At 43.9% G+C, this 20,376-nt stretch overlaps 6 protein-coding genes across 6 annotated transcripts; 4 read left to right on the plus strand and 2 right to left on the minus strand.

Moving 5' to 3' along the window:
- Positions 1–1,954: 1,954 nt before the first annotated feature.
- Positions 1,955–2,337, plus strand: AO090166000019 (uncharacterized protein; the record flags this gene model as incomplete). The annotated part of the gene is made up of 2 exons (XM_023237038.1): positions 1,955–2,143; positions 2,206–2,337. The coding sequence occupies 2 exons, from the start codon at positions 1,955–1,957 to the stop codon at positions 2,335–2,337; spliced, it is 321 nt and encodes a 106-aa protein (XP_023091908.1).
- A 5,135-nt stretch (positions 2,338–7,472) lies between these two features.
- Positions 7,473–9,389, minus strand: AO090166000020 (uncharacterized protein; the record flags this gene model as incomplete). Its single annotated transcript, XM_001822758.1, has 5 exons — positions 7,473–8,334; positions 8,388–8,471; positions 8,518–8,643; positions 8,711–8,835; positions 8,898–9,389. The coding sequence occupies 5 exons, from the start codon at positions 9,387–9,389 to the stop codon at positions 7,473–7,475; spliced, it is 1,689 nt and encodes a 562-aa protein (XP_001822810.1).
- A 3,648-nt stretch (positions 9,390–13,037) lies between these two features.
- Positions 13,038–14,188, plus strand: AO090166000022 (uncharacterized protein; the record flags this gene model as incomplete). Its single annotated transcript, XM_023237039.1, has 2 exons — positions 13,038–13,088; positions 13,895–14,188. 2 exons carry the CDS (start codon positions 13,038–13,040, stop codon positions 14,186–14,188), a joined length of 345 nt encoding a protein of 114 aa, XP_023091909.1.
- A 2,086-nt stretch (positions 14,189–16,274) lies between these two features.
- On the plus strand, positions 16,275–16,693 carry AO090166000023 (uncharacterized protein; the record flags this gene model as incomplete). The annotated part of the gene is made up of 2 exons (XM_023237040.1): positions 16,275–16,568; positions 16,619–16,693. 2 exons carry the CDS (start codon positions 16,275–16,277, stop codon positions 16,691–16,693), a joined length of 369 nt encoding a protein of 122 aa, XP_023091910.1.
- A 241-nt stretch (positions 16,694–16,934) lies between these two features.
- Positions 16,935–17,633, minus strand: AO090166000024 (uncharacterized protein; the record flags this gene model as incomplete). The annotated part of the gene is made up of 3 exons (XM_023237041.1): positions 16,935–16,992; positions 17,076–17,485; positions 17,544–17,633. The coding sequence occupies 3 exons, from the start codon at positions 17,631–17,633 to the stop codon at positions 16,935–16,937; spliced, it is 558 nt and encodes a 185-aa protein (XP_023091911.1).
- A 1,332-nt stretch (positions 17,634–18,965) lies between these two features.
- On the plus strand, positions 18,966–19,636 carry AO090166000025 (uncharacterized protein; the record flags this gene model as incomplete). The annotated part of the gene is made up of 2 exons (XM_023237043.1): positions 18,966–18,980; positions 19,058–19,636. 2 exons carry the CDS (start codon positions 18,966–18,968, stop codon positions 19,634–19,636), a joined length of 594 nt encoding a protein of 197 aa, XP_023091912.1.
- Between the last annotated feature and the right edge of the window lie 740 nt (positions 19,637–20,376).

A 20,376-nucleotide genomic window follows, 5' to 3' on the forward strand; every position in this document is an offset into this window, starting at 1 on the left:
CTTCTTGTATCCATGGCACTTTAGGTCATGTGGCCCTGAACGCAACGGTGCATCCAAAGATTACCACAGCGACGCACATGGCCCCTACACTGTACTTTCCTGCTGGTCCCTCATCCACAGCGACAATCAGAGGCAAGCCGCTCTGGATGACCTTCTGAATTGCTGACTGAAGCCCGAGCACAAAGATAGTTGAGACAATAAAACAACCAAGGCACCCTGCGCTGGACATCACCATAACTGCCCACTTTACCCATTTGTAACTGGACCATAGTGCCACCGTGAAGAATATTGTTGCGAACATGTTAATAAGCACCAGGCAAAGCCCAACTAAAACTGCAGGCCGTGCACTTCCCAGAACCCTAACGGCGGCCAGATCTCCAAAATGCTGCAGACGTTCGAAAGTGTCCCCAAGAATGGATTCCACTGGCGCTGGTAACGTAGTGGATATATTTGCGGGAAGGGGGTGGCATTCTGTTCGGTTTGAACTAAACCCGATACACAGCTGCTGGGTGCCAATAGATATCGATTCAGGGATGCTATCGAGTACGGGATGTATTCCAGGTATATGGGCAGCTGCTGTCGCGAGGGCTTCAATTCCTTCTGTTACCATTGTGGGTACTCCAACAGGCTTGGTTATTACCGCGGTCGGTACACTTTCGACAATACTCTTCATATTTTCATTTAGGTCTTGTGCACTGGGCGGTAGAGGATCAGGCAGCTGGCGAGGTTTCATGGTAAGCGGCTGTGGAAAGTGGTTTGTCCAGTTGACCTCGAAGAAATATCAGTATAAGCGCAAAGAGCATCTCAGTATTGGCAAGTACAACGAACATGAATGGTTGCAATCCCTCGTTTCTTTACGGTTGGACTACATAGGAAGGAAATAGCCAATATCACCGCCACTAGCGATGCTACGGAAAGAACGATAAAAATCAGTACTGCCATTCGCTTTTTCCACAAAGCTCTCCCCTGCGAGGTGACCGGGGACAAGGCATCTTCCATTCCGGCTTTATGATCGCGTGATGTAAATGTAGTCTGATTTTCTGGCCCATTATATGGCCCTGCGATCCGAACTCGAGTAACTGTTTCTGTAATATTTGCCATGCTAGGCTCAGAAATCCGGGCATGCATTTTCAAATTACAAAACGCACTAAAAGCCTTCACAAATAGAAGAAAGAGATATACCGATAGAAGATATCACACACGAAAATTTATGAGGAAAGGTAGCTAGAAGGGGATGGATCAGCCTTGTTTTATATTAACAATAAAGGAGATATTCTAGGAATCTATACGATGCAATCGTGTCTTTACATTGCTGACCCAGGGCTGGTAAAAAATGTCGAAGGATGCCCATATCTTTCTAGACCTCCGGGATTATAAAGTGTGTATTCTGTCTCATTCAGTGTTTTATATATCTCACATCCTAAGTATAAAAACATTGGTTAACTATATAGAAGATGTCAGATGGTCACGTAGGTTGAAGTCCTTATTTAGATTGATTATGTTGCTTCCGTTGGATGAAATCGCTTAGGAAGAACAATAGCGCTAGGCGTAATTAGGCGCATCAACAGAAGCTGGGCCCATTTAGCGGCCGGAAGAACCTGCTTTCCGGGCCACTTAGGGCCGACAGACGGAATCCTACTCTCCACCAACTCCCCTCGTAGCACAACTAACCAAGGTTATATTAGTGTATCACCTGTGGTAAGCTAAGCTAGTTGTAGATTAGTGCTTACATAGGTCTCTAAATTCTAATTAAATATAATTGGAAGATATGTACTTTGGATATTGCCTTTCACAAGCTTCAGCATCTATACATACTACAGTTAAACTCGTTGTTAGAATCTTTTTTTAAATCCCTGACTCAGTGGGACAAACCATTATCAATATATATTCCCGCCCATCTTCATAATAATTCTTGACACATACACTTCTTTCTGTTAATAACATCTACTGTGCCATGTACCGAAAGAAGAGGAGCATTCCAGGCCTTCGCAATGTCTCTCGGCGTCGGGAGACCATTTTCAGAAAGTGCAGCGAGCTCAGTCAATTTGGCGTTGATGTGTGGGTGGTAATCTGCGCTGGAGCTCGGAGCTCCGTTTTCCGATCTTCAGAATCTGAATTATTTGGCTCTTTAGACCGCCAAATAGTACGCTGGCATTTCCCCCCAGACATAATTGATCGCACAGACACTGACGATAACTTACTCAGATGCGTGCATCTCATCGCCCGACCTGGAAAGGACTCCGTGATTATGATAGGAGACTACGCGAACGCCGTCCCCTAAGGTTGATTGACCGGCTCGAAGTGGATGTTCCTGGTATCGCCGGTGACCAGAAATAGACTTTCCGCAGAGCAATGATGCCCCACTGGTTGAAACTACAGGCAGAGGATCTCTGGCCTGGATCTTATGAAGTCTGACGGGGCGGGCCTCTCTAAATATCTATAGTTGATAGCAATCAGTTCTAGTATTATGTTGGTGTTGCGTTACTTTTAATAAAGTAAAACATTCCGCCACAAGCCCAGCTGGAAAGAATAGTTATGGAATATATAAAGCAGCTTATAGAAGAAGGGCTGTGAATATTAATATAATTTAGATGTAGTTTGCCGCGCATATCAACGACTACACAAACTATATGACTAGGGCATGAAGCGGAAGACAATTACCCTGATGATGCAAATTGACAACCAAACGGTGCGGCGTTTTATTATTATGAATGAATTCTGTTGCTGGTATTGTTATGTATGCTTAAGTCAGGTTAGGCCCAGTTATCACGACAGTAGATCTTAAATGAGTCGGCACTGCTGTTGGGTGAACAGGACATAATTCACTTTGTATAAGAATTGCATATCGGTGACTCTGATGACTTTGGAAATACTGGGCGAATAAGCGATCCACACGTGCAAGTGGCAAATAGAAGACGGTAGCAGGGTTACCAATCTCATATAGAATGCCCTTATCACCAGATAGTGTTTTTAGAGGTGCTTCGAAGTCCTGTGGTTCCTGAATTGTCTTTTCACCAAGTAGGCCTAACCCTAGTGCTGGCTGTTCATATTCTAAGGACATATTTAAAGAACGGGTACTTGAACGAGATTTAGTACTTGAATCTGAGGAGTAATTGAACGGGTTCAAATTTCTATATTGTGTCATCTCAATCATCGTGGTCAATGGCGCTGGTGACTGTCTTCTGCTGGATAGCGCTGTAGTGGTCTCGTAGACTGAAGCGCTGTACGCAGTGCCTGGCGGTGGGCTAGTAAGCGGTGATGTGAGCAATAGCGGCTGGTGAGTAGAATTGCCCCTATTGTCTACGGGGCTGGCATGCCTAGAGAGACCTGCGGCTATTGGAAGGATCTTTCCCTGGCTCGAATCACACTCATCCGATGCAGAATGTGACATTTGGCTCGGCTGCTCGGGTAGGCTATCAGGTACTGTAGGGTCTGTCGTGCGCAAATTCCCCCTTATCGCCCCTGACAGTGGTGGTAGATGCCCCAAGAAAGCTTGGAAGATGTCCCGAGCTACCGCAAATGGGGTAAGTGTTTGCCCTACAGGACAATCCACCTCTCTATCCACACCATCTAAAGTCAAAAACCGGCGGCTAGATAGAAAGGATGATTCAGAAGGCATCCCGCATCGACTGTGCATCTTCCAACGACCTATCTCCGGTTGGGTCATACACGGCGTTTCTGAAACGGATTGGGTGTGTGGTTCTGAGGTCGCTGCGACGCCTAGATGTAGTATACCACGGATTTGGGGAGAATCAAAGCCTAATGAGATGGCAAGGCGGGAGAAGGTGACCCAGCGTCGTTGCGATTCCTCCTGGGACCGGTAGATGCTTCTCTCTGCACCTCGGTGGTCGAGCAACGGCATTGTCCCGATTAAGACGGGAAAATACTGCATTGTATACAACCAAAGACGCCGATATGCCTGCAGAAAGCCTGAGCGGTTAATATGTCGGGACTGTCGCCGTGGGCGAAACTGATGCCAGAGAGATGTCCGGATTGTGTCTCTCGGGCCATCGGGAATTAGCCTGCGCAAGGCCAAGGCACAGGGTAAGAGATACTTTGTGTCTTCCATGAAGGTGTACATCGAGGGTATTATCCTTCGGATAGATAAAAGTCGACGTCCGAGTGCTTTACGTCTCTCCTTGTTTGTCACCCGTGGCATTAGGGAACCGGATCTGAGTAACTGAGAGATGTACTCATGGTCATTAGTGGACCACACCGGTGACCGACCTTGCAGCAGTTCCACCGAGTTGGGATCCAAGTCTCCTATGTTTCCAGCCCCCATGATATATGTCCATGTATCTAATATATGTCGAAGGTAGTGAGCAAGCTCCTAACGTTACTTAGGGTCAATGACTGTAGTAGTTGGTTGAAAGAACGGGAGACACACATCAGGAGATTTCATACGGAGCAGTCTATTCATATTCCCCACCGTGAACCCGGGCTGCAAGCCGTGATGTTGAAGCACTTGAGCCAGTATGTCAAGCATTGGCCGGTGTTGCTTGCGGGAGTAGATACGCTCAATAACACTTCGCTCACTTGTACTTAGACGGAAGAGGCACTTTCGTGTTGTCAATGCTATTGGCTCGGACTGCGATTGAGGAAAATTGTTGTCTTCAGTCACGCCCACCTCTTCGGGGTGTTCCCTTCGCATATTGAAGCCGACTGTATCCCGGAATTCTATGTATTATATTATTGCTTGTGTCGCAACAATCGCTGCAGATGTTTCTAGACTCTGATTCAAAAGGACCCCCACCCGTTGGCTGAGAGAAGGCCTTATTTTATAAGTGGTATGAGAGTAAATCTATAATTCATGGCGCCAACTGTGGAAGGAAAACTGAGTCACAGACACTGTATTAAAAACTATGTAAACCACTGACGAGACATGCTAGTTGTTATGTCTCAGATTTAACCCATGTAAATACCGAGCGTATAATCAAACACAAAGCCATTATTGATAATACCATCATATCATATTGCATTATATCGGCTGGATTAGTGTCAAAGCTGACGCTCTTGCCCACAATACAGGATATTGTCCTTACTTATCTTTCTCATAGTACATTGTGCTAGGATGTCGCCTTTTTGATGGGCCATTTTTATTTTAGCTTTGACATTGCTTCTGCAATATACAGAATTATATAGCGAACTGCACCTAACACTCTGCAAGGTCTCTCTGCATTTAAATCAAACAAATGACACATATTATGTGAAGGCGGAAGCTATTAAGAACCTTGATAGGATGCTGTCGGATAGCTCGGCTCAAGAAGAATGGACTCATCCGTGGCATGGATATTGAACCGTCGTGAACTATCACCATTAGCTCTATTGGGTAGGCTCCGTGGAGGGTCTCTTGCAATATGGAGAGGGAGCCCCGCTTGTTCAGCTTGGCGGTGCATCCAGTGCTCACGAATTTGATCGAGAGCTACTTTGAAATCATCTAAGATAACTGTGTCACAAAGGCATTTGAAGACAAAAGAGAGCTTATGTAACGATTCGGGTTAGACACAATCTTACAATTCCTGAGCACCAGTATACCACTTACCTTCCAAAATGGCTCAATCCCAACTGGAAGGGTAGTGGATATTACGCCAAAAATGGCGCAAACATCTATGATGATAAATCCCACAGAAAGACACATCAGAAATAACATAATACCGAACCGTGGGCTGACTTGTATCAGGGTTCCTAGGCTCAATGCATAGCACTTATTGATCGCATGACATAGTGCATAGCTTGCGTATAGCCACCAAGGATCTCTGGAAGAGGTAGATTATTACAGATCCCCAGGTTATATATGGTAGGAATACATACCGGAAGAACGGCTCCAGAACCCTTGTCTTGAGAAAGAGAAGCTTTCCCTGATTGAAGAAGGCAAAATTTGCGTAGGTTTCGAGTACCCAATATGGTTGGGCGAGAAGCAAAGTGCCTAGAAAGACTCGCGACCCCCAAGGCGGTAAAAACGGTTTAATCTTGATCCATGCGATTAGGTTATGCAGGGTATAAGATATATTTAGGCCGATGGCAGTGATGGACAAATACCAGCCATAGGTTGGTCTATGGAAGAAGATGAAGGTACCATGGCCAGCAGCCAGTAGAAGCTATGCAAAAAGTATCACAGTCAAGGACAAGTGCCTTTAGGTACGGACTTAGATCAACCCACTTACCTCAAGTATAATGAGCTTGTGTAACATCTTAGACTTCTTCATATTGGATGCGGTTAATACTACCATCACAACTAGCGCACCTACCAGGAGTCCTTGACCCCAGGCTTCCAGAACTAGGCCATCTAAATCTGTTGGTCTATCAGCTGCGGTATCAAATGATAGTGAGATCATTTTCGAAAGAGAGAGGATATATGATTGGTGATAACGAAAGAGGAACTCGTCAGATTTAGATGGCTTGAATAATAGAGATATACCCGGCTATATAGGTTCATCTGTTCTATTTATCCTTTAAGGAATATCTTATGGAAATACCCCTGTGGGCATTCCCTGTAGACATTCCTCTGGTTGGAAGAAAGAAATTCTTAGCTGAAGAATTTGTGTTTGTAGAACTTACTACGGTAGCTTCTTGATGACTAAAGAAGGATTAGAATCTATAATCAGTTTAGCACGCTTGGTATTATTTTCATACTGGAAGTAATTTAAATGGATTCATTTATGGTTTCCTAAAATGAGATATCAAGCGTATCCCTTCTCTGAGCATAGTAGCAGAATATTTAACACAGTTGGCAAGGAGAATGAAGAAAATGGAGGTATAGGACTTCCACCTTGATCAACCAGTATAGGATGAATATAGTGAATATTTATTTCAATTACGAAAGGGTCACTCGCTGAAGGGTATTATTGGCCGATTTACCTCTGGTCCTAGGCTTGGCAACAAACGCTTGGCCTTTTATATCGAATTTTCCGTTTCAATAGAATACTATGATGGTCTATAGTTTACGGGCTCACTTATTATCTCTTTTACGCTGATAAGCAATGTGCACAATTTTAACGAAGGAGTCGGCGCTGAAACCGCCAAAGAAGGAATAATATAAAGTATAATCAACAGCGAGGCCTGAAGAGCGTTGATTGCGCAGCGGAGCGAAGCGGAGCTAGCAATATACTGGACGGGTTTTCACCTTCTCGACTCTGATTGGCCAGCCTCTTGCGCTCTGATTGGTCCATACTTTGCTCACGTATTTGGCTTTTCATTGGTTCTCAATTCATCCGGGACATTATTGGCCGCTTGCCAGCTTACTAATCAAGATAGTAATTGAAGGTCATGTGATTACATTGCTGCGCACAACTTTTGGCAGGTCCTTGACCTGGCACTAACTAGTACATGGTGATATGTAGCGAAGATGACGTAATATCCACCACAGGGCTGCGACGCCATCGCGTTATTTCTCCCCCCTGTGTTCTTGGATAATTGGGAATCGTGTCGATCATCGAATTATCAGCTTCTTTTCCGTGCTGTCTACAGGCTAGTTAGACAGTCTTCATGTCAATCCCAACTATATCAGACGAATCTGCCAAACTCTGAAGGGTCCTGACAAATTTAGGCCATGTGTTGGTGAGTACAAGATACTTGATACTATCCTGCGCGTCATCGAATATTGTCGTGCTGAATGTCTCCGGGACATCCCCCGTATAGAAAATGTTGGTTACCTGGCTCACCTGTTCGGCACCTTCTAATGACGCCGGCGATAAACGTGCCTTGGAGGAGTTATCAGATGCCTCGAATGGCGTGGCAGGATCAACATCACGCATATCTCCGTACAGAGCACGGGTGGGTCCCTCAAAAACGGCTTCGAGTCTTTTAAGGTCTTTGGAAGAGATATTCACAGGAAACTCAGCATGGTAAACGCTGATGAAATCGACGTATATACGTAGGGCTCGGTTAAAATGCTCACGAATCAACCCCGTGAAGCAGTCACCCCCAGGGGTAGTGCTATTCCGAATGGCCTGCTGTAGCGAACTTTTCCAATGAGACACGCTCACCAGGAAGGCAATATTCTCACCAGAGAAGTCATGAAGAGCAGCGAATGTCTGAAGAGGAGCAGGATCTTGTTCAAGTATATAATCAAGGCTGTTCAGGGTCAAGGTATTGTTTCGAGCGTCGCTGATCATATCGACAGAGTTATTATCTGTCTCCAAATCAAGTGTGACCGTATTGGCTATGGTGGAGGTCGGGCTGAGACTATTAAATCGTGAGATAGCCTTTTTGTGCTGCAGTTTCTTTTGTGTGATGAGGCTGGACATCCTTTCGGCGGAAGCCCCACGGCGCCTCACCTCCCAGCAGGGAATAATGATGGTGAAAATCTCTATTACCAGAATAGAAAGACAGATCCTGTACTCAAATCAGGGGGGTGGCCATGGATGATTTTGGTTGGGACAGCCTACCACTGTGGTGGCAACCAGTACTGATTGACCGACTCCATCGCGGGCACATAAAGAGCGACAAGCCACATGGGGGTGGCGTGAAGACTATCTTACATTAGGTACGGTGCTTGATACTCAGCCTACCACTTACTTCGCGATAGCGCAACCAAGTGTCTGGACTCGCCAGCCTTGGGTATCGTAGATCCGGCGAGATTTCCAGAGGACTATTGGGGCAAAAATCCAAGACCAGAAGGATTGCCAGAATATGCTAGGCCACCTACATATCTGTTAGATAACCACTTCCTTTGGACGAAGGCTGGACATGAAATCCTTTTATTTCTTACCACTCCCACCCTCGACCCATCTCTGACTTCTGTTCCATTTCGGTGCCATAGACCTCGGTACCAGGAATGCCCCAGGAGCTATGCCACTTGCGAGATATCACCCACATTAGGACCGTAAGAGTAAGCTGGCCGGTCAGTTAGCTGAAATACGTCAGGAAAAGATTTAAGCGAAAAGCTCCTATCGCACCTGGCACAGGAGAGAAATGCATATAATAATAAAGAGCTTAGGAGTATGTCCAAGACGGTGGAACTGACAAAGCACGTTTGCCTTGGGCCTTAAGCTAGTGGCAGGGCGGATACAGCGGCTATCGTAGTTGACATATTTTCTCTGAAGCTTAGCGACATAGAGAAACTGGCTGTTGGATAAATGGAAAAGGGCAATGCCGCATGGTAAATATGTACCCATGATCCAATACTCGACATCTCCAGGCATCAACGCGCCAATCATAGTTCCAAACTGAACAGATAACCAATAAATATGGAGAACAACGATGGCAGAGAGCGATAGAGCTAGACCTCGAACTCGGAGTGCAGGCGTGTTTCGATGGGCGATTAGATAGGCCATACCTAACGCGATAACAGTGGTCCAGGTACATCCCCAGCAAACCCACCATATACTCACCGGCGTGTATGACACCCGTGGTTTAGAGTTAGGATTGACTCCGAGTTCTGACCCCATGATGTGCGATGTTTCTCGTACTACAGTTCTAATCAGACATAAGCAATTGGCCTAATTCAGACGTGGTGGAAGAATAGTGACAAGCTCGCCTAGGGCTTATCAGCACCGCTGCGCAAGGTACAGTATTTATTATAGTACTGCACAAGATTAGTTTACCTAGTGAACTAGCGTGGCTCTGCTTTCCAGGGGTTTCAGTCTATGAATGTATTTTAATCGACAATATATATTCATAAATAGTAAGGTACCTTAGTTTGTAAGTGATATTAAGAACATTGGGGCAAATAGTCCCGTTCGGTTTTCTCTCCCTGTTCAACCAAGCATGACACCTTTCGATTGGTATGCACGATACCATTGGCTAGCTTATTAGGACTACTCATAGGTAACTTTTAACAGCTGTACTTCCAGAGTAACACAATATCTACTTATCTTTATCAAAGGAGGATATCAGGACATCAACGCACTCGTGATTTAGGATGCCTTAGTTTATCACCGGTGATACACTATACTAAAAAGGCTTTAGTGTATTCTTCTATGATCGCCCCAATAAGAAGAGGGGATTACGCCCCACATAAATTCTTGCCTAGGTTACAGGAAACACCAGACACTTTTCCCATTCTTCTACTGAAACTCCTCCACATAAGCTTTACGCTCTCGGTAGACTCTGTATTAATTGGTATAGTAATAGTTCCATTATATACCTCCAGTGAGTAGTAAATATAGCAATACTTTGATCTTGGCGTAATATCAAGAACCAAGATCAATAGACTTTGAACTAACCCTTCTTGATTATTACCAGACAATATAGGACGATATAAATTTGAACACGAGATCCATGTTGTACTTGCCATTAACTTCATTTATTTAAACTAAAGAGAGTGGTTTTTTTGGCAAGGCAATCATTTCTACATAGTCATGGAAACTGAATTGGAGCAACCCGCGGCAGCCACTTTAAATAGTACGGAGGAAACATCGCGTCCTATACAGCCATCTACACCAGTGAGAATCACTAAGGTGCCAGATAGCGCGGATTCCGTCTCATCAATTATTCCGGGAGAATTGTCGCCGACCGAATTCGCACACATCAACGACAAACGCAAGCGGAGAAGCTCAGTGGTCAATGATGAGTACAAAGTGCCTTTGCAAAAGAAAGCAAAGTTGAAAGAGGAAACCACCTCATCAGACGTTTGTGGTACTGCCGCGGTACCCTTACAGAGTATTTTCAGTTTAGATGCACGAGCTCCAGGTCCTCGGTTGCTGCCAAGGCCAATTCCACAGTATAGACAGCGACCGCGAGTGGGCTCGATACAACACGGCCCACCACAGCCATATCCCCCCATACGCCTTGCACCATTTCGATTCTCCCACCACTCTGACCAAAGCAACGAAGAAATGTACAACGAGCTTGCTCATTGGTATCAGCAGTAAGTCTATAAGCAAACCTACGTGAGATATTTGCTAGTTATTAATCGGGTTGCACAGGTTCCGACTGCAGATGTGGTCACCAGTAGCTTCGGTGATGGGTATACGCTGGGAGCAAGCAGAAGAGATTGGATGGTATTTGGGCTGGAACGAGATTATGCGGCGCTCTAGCAGATCATCACTAGCCCGTTAAAGTATGACTAAAACTCATGCGTTGTGATTATAATATGTCAGAGTATTGGTTGTCATACTCCGTAGGAAAATCATACATTTTTGCTTTCAGAGATATAAACTCCCACATGGATCTCCCTGGTCCATGTCCCGTCTGCTAAGGAGCTTCTCCCCCTAGCTCTCAAAATTCTCAGGATTGGTGAAGTAGAGACTGTACGATGCTCCCACCAGTTGTTGCAGACAAAGCTAACATTTAAATGTCACAGCAACAGGAAACTCCCTATGTTGACCAATGGAACGGTGTCGGCTCCATCATGGATCTAGCACGCTGCTGTGAATACATTGTCCTTGGTTGCTTGGTTATATAAGGTTTATGTTCCATTATCAGCTCATATCGATCGAGTACCAAATAGTGGAATCATGTATGACCCTTATATCTATGGGCAGAGTCGTATCCCAAGAGTCCTTAAATATTATAACCCTTACCCAACCTTCCTAAACTCTAGCATTGGACACTCGACTGGAGCAACTGCTCGTGCCCCAAGTTTCTACGCATTTCCTCAGTCTCTTGACACCCGCCGACTACTCTGTCACGCATGTTGAGAATGGATTGAAAAATAGAATATTCACCTATTCTGGGCCTTGGAGGGTACGTAGGAGTTTGTATTATTTACCGAGCTTGAATTTAGGAGAGAAAGGTATCAGCCCAATCAAATATTTTCACTACATAGTATTAAACAGGATTCTGGCTAACCTATAGATATCACTTATCTGTGACGGGGCTTTGTGAGTTGGTTATATTGACGCTTTCTATCGTCTAGGCAAGAGGAAAGGAAGATAGGAACGTTGGTAGGGGCGCTGGGCGCACTAACTGACGTACTAGGTAAACGAGCCAGTCACCCCACGACTTTTTCCGCGTCTCTAGGAATGAAACTATTCAAAACACCAAAAAGTCGACATTTCTATATAAATTCTGGATATTTTAACGACTAGTACATTGAGAAGCTCCATGACCTAGAATACTGTAGCTAGAGTACTCTGTGAGAAATACTAAAGCTCGGATATGCAGTGTGGAAACTGGTCGATTGTTGATACTAAGTAAGTCTTGTGTTTACACACATACCTAAAGGGTGTTGTGGGCCATAAGGCCACTTAGGCGACTAATAAGGTAACTGACATACTCTGGCAAAGCGTGTACGCGCTGACTTTCTATGTACTGTGGGAGATATATCTAATGCTGATTGAACTATAACAAGGATTTAGGATATACAGAGCAAGCCCTTGCTAATTCTTTATCTACTTCAGTTCCTCACCTTCCTGCACGACTTGGGTCAAGAGATTTATCTTGCATACTGATGGAGCTTTTGATATGCTACTATTAGTAATATAGTAATAAAGATATAGTTAGAAGACTAATGGATGAAATCAAAAACCAAAAGGGAAGAAACCACAGAAACTAAGGGCTTTTCTATAATGATCGACTACTGAGGTAGCTGGTTCGGTCTCTAGATCTATCATATTTTGGCTGCGACTCTGTCTCTATTTATATCCAGATATTGTTCTGAATATCAAGGGTGGCCATATCAGTCCTGTTTGTATAAGATCTTGAAATTGGCCCTGATTTCTACCTTAGCTAGGCTATTATCATACCATTCACATACTCATTATCGTAAGTTAAAATTAAATCTTTACAATGGCAAAGTTCTCTACTCATCCGACCGGCCCACGTGCATTGTTGAACGATTGGCTACATCGTCTTAGCATTCCCCCACCAGTCACAAACCAGGCAGTTCACAGCCGTTATGTTGAAATGCTGCTGGAGACAGAAAGAATTCCTTTACTTCATAACTTGATTGCTTCGGTGTCTACTTGGCTCTTGCTGGCAGGTTATTTAGTCTTTCCAGGGACATTTGTGACCTTGCGTGAATCTCATTTGGTCGCACAGATGGCTAGCAAAAGCCAAGCTGCGACCTTGATGACCCATGCGATTAATAATCCTCCTCTGCTTGCATTAGCCACCATCTCCTGTACATTGGGCACAGTGGGCTGCGGATGGCTATGGTGGAGGTGGCGCACCAACTATATTTGGCCGCCGCAGAGAATATTTCTGTATGCAGACCCCACCACAAATTGACATATGTTCTTCGAGCTTATATATTGCTACGGAAGACCAGCGCTCCTGCATTCTACTATGGGTTTTGTCAATACGATTCTCAATGTCTATACGGCTCGGCATGGAACATGGTCCATAATGGCAATTGTGTCAACAGCAGTGTCGGGTTCTTTTACAGTCACCACAGCAGTTATATATACAATTTTACAGTGTTATATTCTTCGCAGAATCAAGCGCGAGCATCAATCTGTTGTTGAAGGAATTTCTCCAGTACCGCCACGACCCGAAAGTTCTAGTGGAACAAGTATTTGTGAACCCCCCCGAAGTGGAGTGATTACAGAACACGAAGAACGGTAATTAGAGTCTCTATGGGGTTTTCTAAACCCACCGGGCAGGTTATATAGACTTATTTGTATAATATTAGGACAATCAGATTTGGATAATGTTAATTTTTGATCTCCTTAATTTCAAGAGAGAGGCAGAATATATTCTGCGGCGGGCCAAGCTTTGCCGTGCTATGAACTTATATTATAATAAGATATTAGATATTATATAGTGTCTATGTGTACTATTTCTCGGTGCTGCAAATATAAACCATTTATCACACTCCGTATATACTTCCATTTCTTACTATCCTATCTAAGGCTAGCTTTCTAACTAGTAGCTGTTGTGGGCGGTACGGCGGACTAAATCTAGCTTACGGACAAAATAAAATATTACCAAATTTACCAATACCAACGCACTGTATATTAGCTCTACCATAATAACTTTAGATATAATAACCCTAAAGATTAGGATCTAGTCTTATACTACCACTACCATCACTACCACCACTACTACCACCACCACCACTACCACCACTACTACCACCACCACCACTACCACCACCACCACTACCACCACCACTACCACCACCACCACTACCACCACCACCACTACCACCACCACTACCACCACCACTACCACCACCACTACCACCACCACTACCACCACCACTACCACCACCACTACCACTACCAATACAGCACTACCACTCGGCACTATTACTATTACTACTACCACTATTGATTCAATAAATATTATTGATTATATATAAGATAAAACTACTATCTTAAATTTTTAATCATAAATATTCTATATAATAGTATATTTTAGAGCTTTATTAAATCTATATCTTAAAGTGCGTGGCAGTGGTGGCCGAATGTAAAACAGCGAGATTTCGGTAAAAAATCCGATAATCCGAAGTTTTGTCCGTTAGCTAGATTTAGTCCGCCGTAGGGCGGGACCCGCGTAGCGGCCGGAAGAACCCTCCTTCCGGGCCGCTTAGGGCTGCCAGACGGAATCCCCGACCAACATTATTTACTATAATTTTATTTTTTCTTTCACTGGAGAACGCTTATCTAATATATATCACTCAGTTAATTGAGCGTTAATATCTCTGGCGAGTTTATTTAGCGCCTTAGTATTTACATCGCCTTTCCTCATGGTGGAAGGCATCGCGGAGAGTTGAATTTATTGGTACCCTAACCAGGCGGCTACGGATAAGACAGTAAAGGATACTGATCTCATCTCAGGTAGCATAAAAGTAAACAAGTGTAGCGACGCAGTATCTTTCACCAGTCCCTCTATCTATCTACAGATAGCCGTTCGTCCTTACTAGGGACTTTCGCTTCACTGCCGACACTTCCCACGCCGATGGCGGATAAATGAATTGCGGCTATGAATTCGATAGTTATGACGAAGACCTCCATGCCGTAGATGGCTGGTCTCGGTATCTGCGAGGTCACTAGGATTGGTACTCATGGAATAGCGATAATCAAATAGTGCAAGTGGGTGTTGAGGTCCCTACCTGCCATTAATGGTAACCACTGATAACACACTTCCGGTCTTTGATCTATCGAAGAAAGCCGAATCATAGCCTCTTGTACCACAGGTAAGCATTGCCTGGTGATGCCTGCTTCACTCGCTGTGCCGTGTGATGATAAGAAGGCTAGCAGTACGTTTATACAATTGGCCCGCTGTTCTTGAGTGTTGATGGCCATATCAACCCCGATTGCGTCTCCCACCGGCCTCTCGTTCTCGGGAGCGCGTATCATGGATGATTCTCCGGTGGAAGGGGTACCTGCGTACGACCAAGTTGGCGGTAGAGCGAAGCTATCATCAGTCACTGTCAGCAAAATATCGGAATACAGGCACTGTATCAGGCTTCTTACCTTGCTGCAAGGTTTGATAGCCAGAAAGGGAGAAAGGCGATTAAAATCATAACTATTAATTCTATGATATATATATACCTGATGGGTTGGATAACAAGATCAAGAAGATATAGCGGGGGTATTGTTCTTATAATATCGCTCTCTCCTTTTAGATAATTTAAATTACCCAGGGTCCTAGGAAATATTGGTTCGTGCTGTAACCTACCTAGCACCAGCACCAATAAGTGCGTGTATTAACTAGGGACCGATGTAGTCAAGGTAACCATAAATTATGCGATACACATACGGAACATAGTATGATATAGAGTTAGACTTACCCAACACCCCCTTCTACATTGCAGATACTAAATTTCATTGTCATACCTCCTCTCAAATCTACCTTTGTATCACTAGCATCGTAATATAATCATAGCATAAGAGGAAACTAGTTAATAAGGCGCTGGGCCTATTTAGACAGTATCAACATCAAGCGAGAAGTTTCATTATTCCTCGAGTAAAACGATAGTGAATCGTTACTTATTATTGCTAGGGACTGGAACAGCCACCCGGTGGTCGATAAAAGCTTCCACTGTCGCAAACATCCAATCACAATCAGACATTAAGCATAGCCTTACTACACAGTCTGCACCATATATACTTTTGGGTAGCTCGATGAGTCGTTCAAGGTTGTATATTCTGTGAAGCTGTTTAGAGATAGCGCTTCCAAGGTACGCTAACTAACAAGTAAAAGACCACAACCTGGTTGTCCCTTGTTCCCCAGGTTGTTCAGTTCAATGCACACCTGATGCCAATTGTACTTTGGTCGAGCGGTATTATACTTCAACATCTTAGACTCAATATATATAGCCGCTATATAACGTTTTTCTGGAGGTCTGTTCCAAATCTAGTACCACATTCTTCTTATAGTTATCATCCTTTAACGGATACTTCGATAGACGATAACTGCATCAGCAAGACGAGTTGATGACAATGGGATCATTCTGGTCAGATGCAGAGCTTGTCACCACGGTCTACTTTTGCTCGCGTGGGTTCACCGACGGTGCTGTGTCCCGGATACTCGGTATTCGAGGATATTACCGTACACCCCGTGCGATTCGCCGCAAGATAGCCGATACGTTAAAACACTTCTCCAGTCTACAACTAGCAAATGGTAGTTGGGATATAGACGAAGTGGATATGTGGCTGGATAGCCTCAGCCTGGATCACGAAACTGTAAATCACCTTATTGCTTGCAATCGCATTGATGCGTATATTGCCGACGAGGTTCGTGATACTTCAATGGCAGAAATTATGACATACTAATAGTCCTATAGCATGGGATTCTGGCTTTTGTCTTGCAGAATTTAACATCTAAGAGCCAGCGCTGGGGCTGGGTTGTTTCTCCATGAGCTACTGAGGGATACATACTGAAACAAAAGATGTACTATACAGCGTAGATAGCCTGTCAACTATGTAAGGATGCATCAGGTGGAAGAGAGGAAAACGTCTATCATTGACTCTAGTGGAACTAAATACTGCTGAACTGATTCTCCTCTCTTTTCTGGCTGCCTAAGGTAACTTATAGCTCTCCATGGTCCTGGCAGGATACCAGGAGTACGATAGAGCGGATCGGTCATGCAAAATACCTCGTCAGGCCGGCTTGAGACTGGCGGATGCGCGTCCATAGAGATATGGACATAATATCAGACTATATAGGTGCGTTAACAAGGAATGCACATGCCAAGATAGTACATAATCAAGCTACCCAGTGGCAAGTTGACATAAACGGACCATTGCCATATGGATCTGTCTGTGAATGCACTGCCAATAAAGATACCCACCGCAGGAGCGAACGAAAGGATAGCCAACATGATTCCAATACACGAAAGAAAGTAATCAAGCGGAATAATCTTTCCAATTAATTCAAATCCGCCAGTACAAATGCCTGCCGCCCCAGCTCCGGCAATTGCCCGACCAAACATCATTGTCATAGAGTTCGGCGCGGTCGTATAAACGACGGATCCCAGTTCAAAGAGGTAAATAGCCAAAAGATAGACAATCTTGATTGAAAAAAGACTGTGAAGGTGGCTGTATAGAATCTGGAAGACACCGATCATAGGTACGAAAGTGACTGTCCACAAGTCGATATAACGGTTGTCAGTTGCCAGTGTTCGGGCCACTGTCCCAACAATTGTTTGGTCCTTTAGAGAAATAATATTAATATTGGGAATCTCCGCTTGCCAGGAAAAGCACTCTTACTATGTTGGCTAGGAATAGGGCAAGGAATAACGCCGCCACGACCACCTGGAGGCGATGATTGTCTTGGAGTGAGGGAAGTTGCGCGCTCATGGTTCAAAGGGTGTCGTACAGAAATTGACTAAGGCTGAAAGGTAAAGAAGCAGGCAAATATGAAAGTAAACACTCTATTTATTAGAGACCGATTGGGCTTACTTCATGTTTCAACATCTGCTTTTACTACCAATGGTGGAACTCATCTTTATAGTAATTTTCTATTGCGTCTTCAGGAGCGTTACGTAGCTTCTTTCATTGTCCTGTACCAGATAGTCTTGGAATTCAGAACGGTTTAGCGTACAACGCGTAGTACACTAGTAACAAATAGAGCTTAGCGTATTCCTATTTAAGGAAAGATATTCTGCGTCGAAAATGCCGCTATAACGACCCGTTTCTGGAATGCGGCATGCCAACCTGGCAGTAGAATATCTGGCAGAAAATAAAAAAAAAAAAAAAAAATAGGAAATTTAAGAAAGTAAAATAGAATAGAGAACAGTAGATATAGTGGCTTTCCAGTTAGTTTATCCTAACAATTATATAGCAGCAAATCCCAACCGTAGCCTCCAGTTGTGGATCACGGGGTAGGTAAACTTTCGAAATGAGCTGGTTCTGGTCTGATTTGCCTTGGAAGATAGTCATGAATTAGTTAACCGCGGTACATATCCTACAATAGAGATTCACTCGCAAAATTGGTATACAACAGAGCGCTAATAGTGCAATATAACTATCTTGCTGCCTCTTATCGCTTACTGTTGCATCATTGCATGGTTGTTTGGCTTGGCGGGTATCATTATTATATCAAGTACTCTGTGGATACCACTGTAATAGATTTATTGTTTTACTATCTGCCTTACAGTTCTCTGTGCTTAGATGGTTATATGACAGGACTATTATAATCTCTATATAGTTGTTCACCAAGTATTGCGGATATTGTGTGGACTTATAAAAAGGTCACTTGTTCAGGTTCTGCAGAATCACACCTCATCTTGCGATGGCTTACTTGCCCAATGCTGATCGGGTCTATCTATCTTATGTGCTGCGGCTCAACCTTTTGTAACATTAGCTGCGCTATGTATTCTGTATCTTCAACGCTAATATTGGCGGTACACAGTAATAAAAAATAACTTGCTCATACATAGGCTGTCATAAAGAACCCATGAGAATGATATAAAAGAGCAACACCTCCTCTAGATCCTCCCCTGTCGTAGGATCGTCTTTGGGAAGCCTGGCAGATATTCTAGTTTATATCTACCGCATCATGTTGCCTTTCCTTGTGCCACTAGTAACTCTTCTTATCTGGAGGGTATCTCCGGTGCTGAGGCAAGTTAAATCAACAGTGCAATCACTCTTAGGATACTAACTAAAATAGCTGTGCTTTGCCAACATCCGATGTTAGACCACAAGGTAGCGCAGCCTCCGCCGAGAATAATCCCACATCTACGCTTGATGCTGGAAATAATATACTGGAACCAACTGTTAAGGTGTCGGTTACGAAGACTGATGATCAACATGTGCCCCCCCCGGGGCAGACATACTCTCTGTCTGAACGACCTTCCACCTTGGATGTCCCCGCTTTGCCTTTGTCTTCTACGCTAACCTTACTCCCCTCTCCATCCATGCCGCCACCTTCGCAGACATATAATAATTTCGTCACCAATGCGACGGCCGACGCTATTTTTACTGATTCCACAGCCACTATACGCTTATTCATTGTCGACGTTGGGGCTGAAAAGGGCGGGATTGATACGGAACAATCGCTCTTTCGCCCACAGTTCATCAATGCAGCACCCGGTGACATGGTCCTGTTTCGGTTTTATGGGGCGTACGCACTTTACAGCTCTGACTTCCAAGATCCCTGCCATGCACCACGCCTAAGCCAAAATGCCGTTCCAACAAGAGATAAGATTCCATCCCACCAGGTTTCGGTCCAGTCTACAAAGCCACTTTGGTTCTCGGCCAGCTTAATCGACAAGCCACATTTGTGTAATAATGAGACTGTTTTTGCGGTTAATCCGGGCAATCAGAAGGAAGACTTCTTGGCCAATGCGTCCATGATCTGATAAACTAGTCTACACATTTTTTAAAATTCATGGGGCCAAAGAATAACAATCATGTTATCCTGCGAGGATATAGAGTATTCTGCTGTGTTTGGAAGCTTTATTATTATTGACAGGACTCTGCTACAAAATAAGCCTTGATATAGACAGATATACTTCCTATCAATAATATATTCGCCCTGTTTAGTGCTGGTAGTAGATAGGGACAGTGAAAATCTCATTAATCCATTCATTTACTATAAAGATGACGAGGCATTTGACTACCGTAGAGTTATACTTACCCCCGACGTTTACCGCGCTTTGTTGAACTTACTCACCTTAACATCCAGAGCACTTCGCTATAAAGATATTACTAAACTATATACTTCTATATTATTACATCGTGCAGCCTAGTATACTGACAGCTGATAATATAAAAGCGGGAGAAGAGCTTGATAAGATTGCCTATCTAATAAGTAATTATTAAAGTGCTATTTAATTGGAATTCTAAGTATAAGTTAAAAAAATATAAGAATACTAGCGCGGTGCGTATACAGAAAGAAGAGAAACAACAACTAGATACTCTAAATATAGATGGAGCTCCACTAACCATGAAATAAATATAACCAGATTCTAGTTGCAGTATATTGATGCTCGGTAAAGATAAAAGGGATGAAAATGTTGAATGTCCATCACTCACCGAGGCAGAAGCTCTTGACATACAAAAGACAAAGAGGTGCAATGACGATGGTCAACTAAGGTGC

This window comes from Aspergillus oryzae, chromosome 4, assembly GCF_000184455.2.
Source record: "Aspergillus oryzae RIB40 DNA, chromosome 4".
NCBI classification, from domain to species: Eukaryota; Fungi; Ascomycota; class Eurotiomycetes; order Eurotiales; family Aspergillaceae; genus Aspergillus; species Aspergillus oryzae.